The sequence below is a fragment of the Rhagoletis pomonella genome, unplaced genomic scaffold, assembly GCF_013731165.1.
Source record: "Rhagoletis pomonella isolate Grant_MI unplaced genomic scaffold, Rhpom_1.0 Rhpom_scaffold_00007, whole genome shotgun sequence".
In the NCBI taxonomy this organism is placed as follows: domain Eukaryota; kingdom Metazoa; phylum Arthropoda; class Insecta; order Diptera; family Tephritidae; genus Rhagoletis; species Rhagoletis pomonella.
In genome coordinates this window covers 60,220,309-60,221,972 of record NW_023458561.1, presented here as the reverse complement: position 1 = coordinate 60,221,972, position 1,664 = coordinate 60,220,309, and the positions used below count along the sequence as shown (strand labels likewise).

Genomic DNA, 1,664 nt, shown 5'->3' with positions numbered 1-1,664 from the left:
TGGTTTAGATCTGATCATTGGATCATGAAGAAATTAGCGATACTCTTCTACATCGGAAAGGTAGTGTCTCAGAGGTGGTCCCATACTAATGTGGTTAAGATCCGATCAGCGGATCATGAGATATATATATATATATTTTTTTTTATATGGGAGTTGAAGTCGGTTTTTTTTTTTTGCTAAAAATTACTAGTCATATGTGTTTTTCGCTCTTTTTCACAGAGGCCGCCTTGGGCGTCAAACTGGATGAGCAACTGGATGACCAGCAATATCGTGCGAGTTTCAAAATGATCGAAGAAGCATTCATCGCACGAATCAGAAATCCATTCTATATGATCGATACCATATATAACGTATTCATGGCGCCGAAAATGGAAAAACATTTGAAAACTGTACATGGATTCTCCAGCAATATTATTCATAAGCGGCGTCAGCTATTTGCGGCAGAGTTGGAACATAATGCGACAAAGGAAGCAAATGAAATGGAGTAAGATTTCAACCGGTTTTTAAGTTAATACTAGAAAAAAAGGCTCGCCAATGAGTCCAAAGTATTTTTGCAATGACATTTTTTTAAATAAAAAAAATTTTTGGTTGGGTTGCCTTTTTTACATTTTTCCTGGCACGAGTAGATAATTTTTCGTTCCTCAGTTCATTGACCTCAAGTACCCCGTTATAGTACTTGCCCACCAGCCTAACGTACCCCCTAACGCACCACCCTAATGGAAGTATTTTCATTATTCCAGTAGAACTACTTACACTTTTTTTTAGCCGAATGTAGGTGTCACCGAAAAATGTAAAAAGGAAACCACTAGGTTCTGCGAGGCATTCGGTGAACTTTTTTTCGCTTTTAAGGTGGTACGGTCTAGTGTACATTACGGTGTATGGGTAAAAAAAAAATCACTTTTTTCCGAGCGATTTTGAACACTGCCTAAGAGAGTATTTCAGGAGTGTAGGAGAGTAAGCATTTTTTCGGCACCTTGTAAAAATACCTACATAAATAGGGTTTTCTATAACATTCTAATTTCATGTCTTATTTTTGTTGTGATACATATCAATACCAATTATTTGTGCTCTTATTCCATTCAGCAATAGTTTTGGCAAAAAGAAACGCTACGCCATGTTGGATACACTCTTGCACGCCGAGCGCAATGGACTAATCGATCATGCAGGCATCTGTGAGGAGGTGGACACATTTATGTTTGAGGGATTCGACACCACATCGATGGCGCTAATATTTACACTAATGAATCTATCGCTGTTTCCAGAAATGCAGGAGCAATGCTATCAAGAAATACTCGAATATGTCGATGGCAAGTATAGATTGATGTAAATTTTACATTTTCAATAGGAGATATCGCTGAATCCCTCGTTAATGGATTTTTCGTGAAATCTACGAAAAGTCTATTCCACGAAAGCCGCACTAGTCGAATAATTATTTTGTTTTTCCAATCCAATTTATTTTCTCCAACAGCTGATCTTAGTAATTTAGACGTCAATCAATTGGGTAAACTCAAGTACCTGGAGTGTTTCGTGAAGGAGACTCTACGCCTGTATCCCTCCGTGCCTGGTATAATGCGAAAGGCGGTACGCGACACATATCTCGCCAATAATGTTTTTCTACCCGCGGACACACAAATCTCCATACATATTTTCGATATACATCGCAA

The 1,664-nt window shown here is 38.2% G+C and overlaps 1 protein-coding gene across 1 annotated transcript; it reads left to right on the top strand.

The window, feature by feature from the left end:
* Positions 1-214: 214 nt before the first annotated feature.
* LOC118743926 (cytochrome P450 4p1-like) lies at positions 215-1,662 on the top strand (the record flags this gene model as incomplete). Its single annotated transcript, XM_036476686.1, has 3 exons — positions 215-484; positions 1,084-1,307; positions 1,469-1,662. Coding segments are annotated over exons 1-3 (618 nt in total), but the record flags the coding sequence as incomplete, so codon positions are not given.
* Between the last annotated feature and the right edge of the window lie 2 nt (positions 1,663-1,664).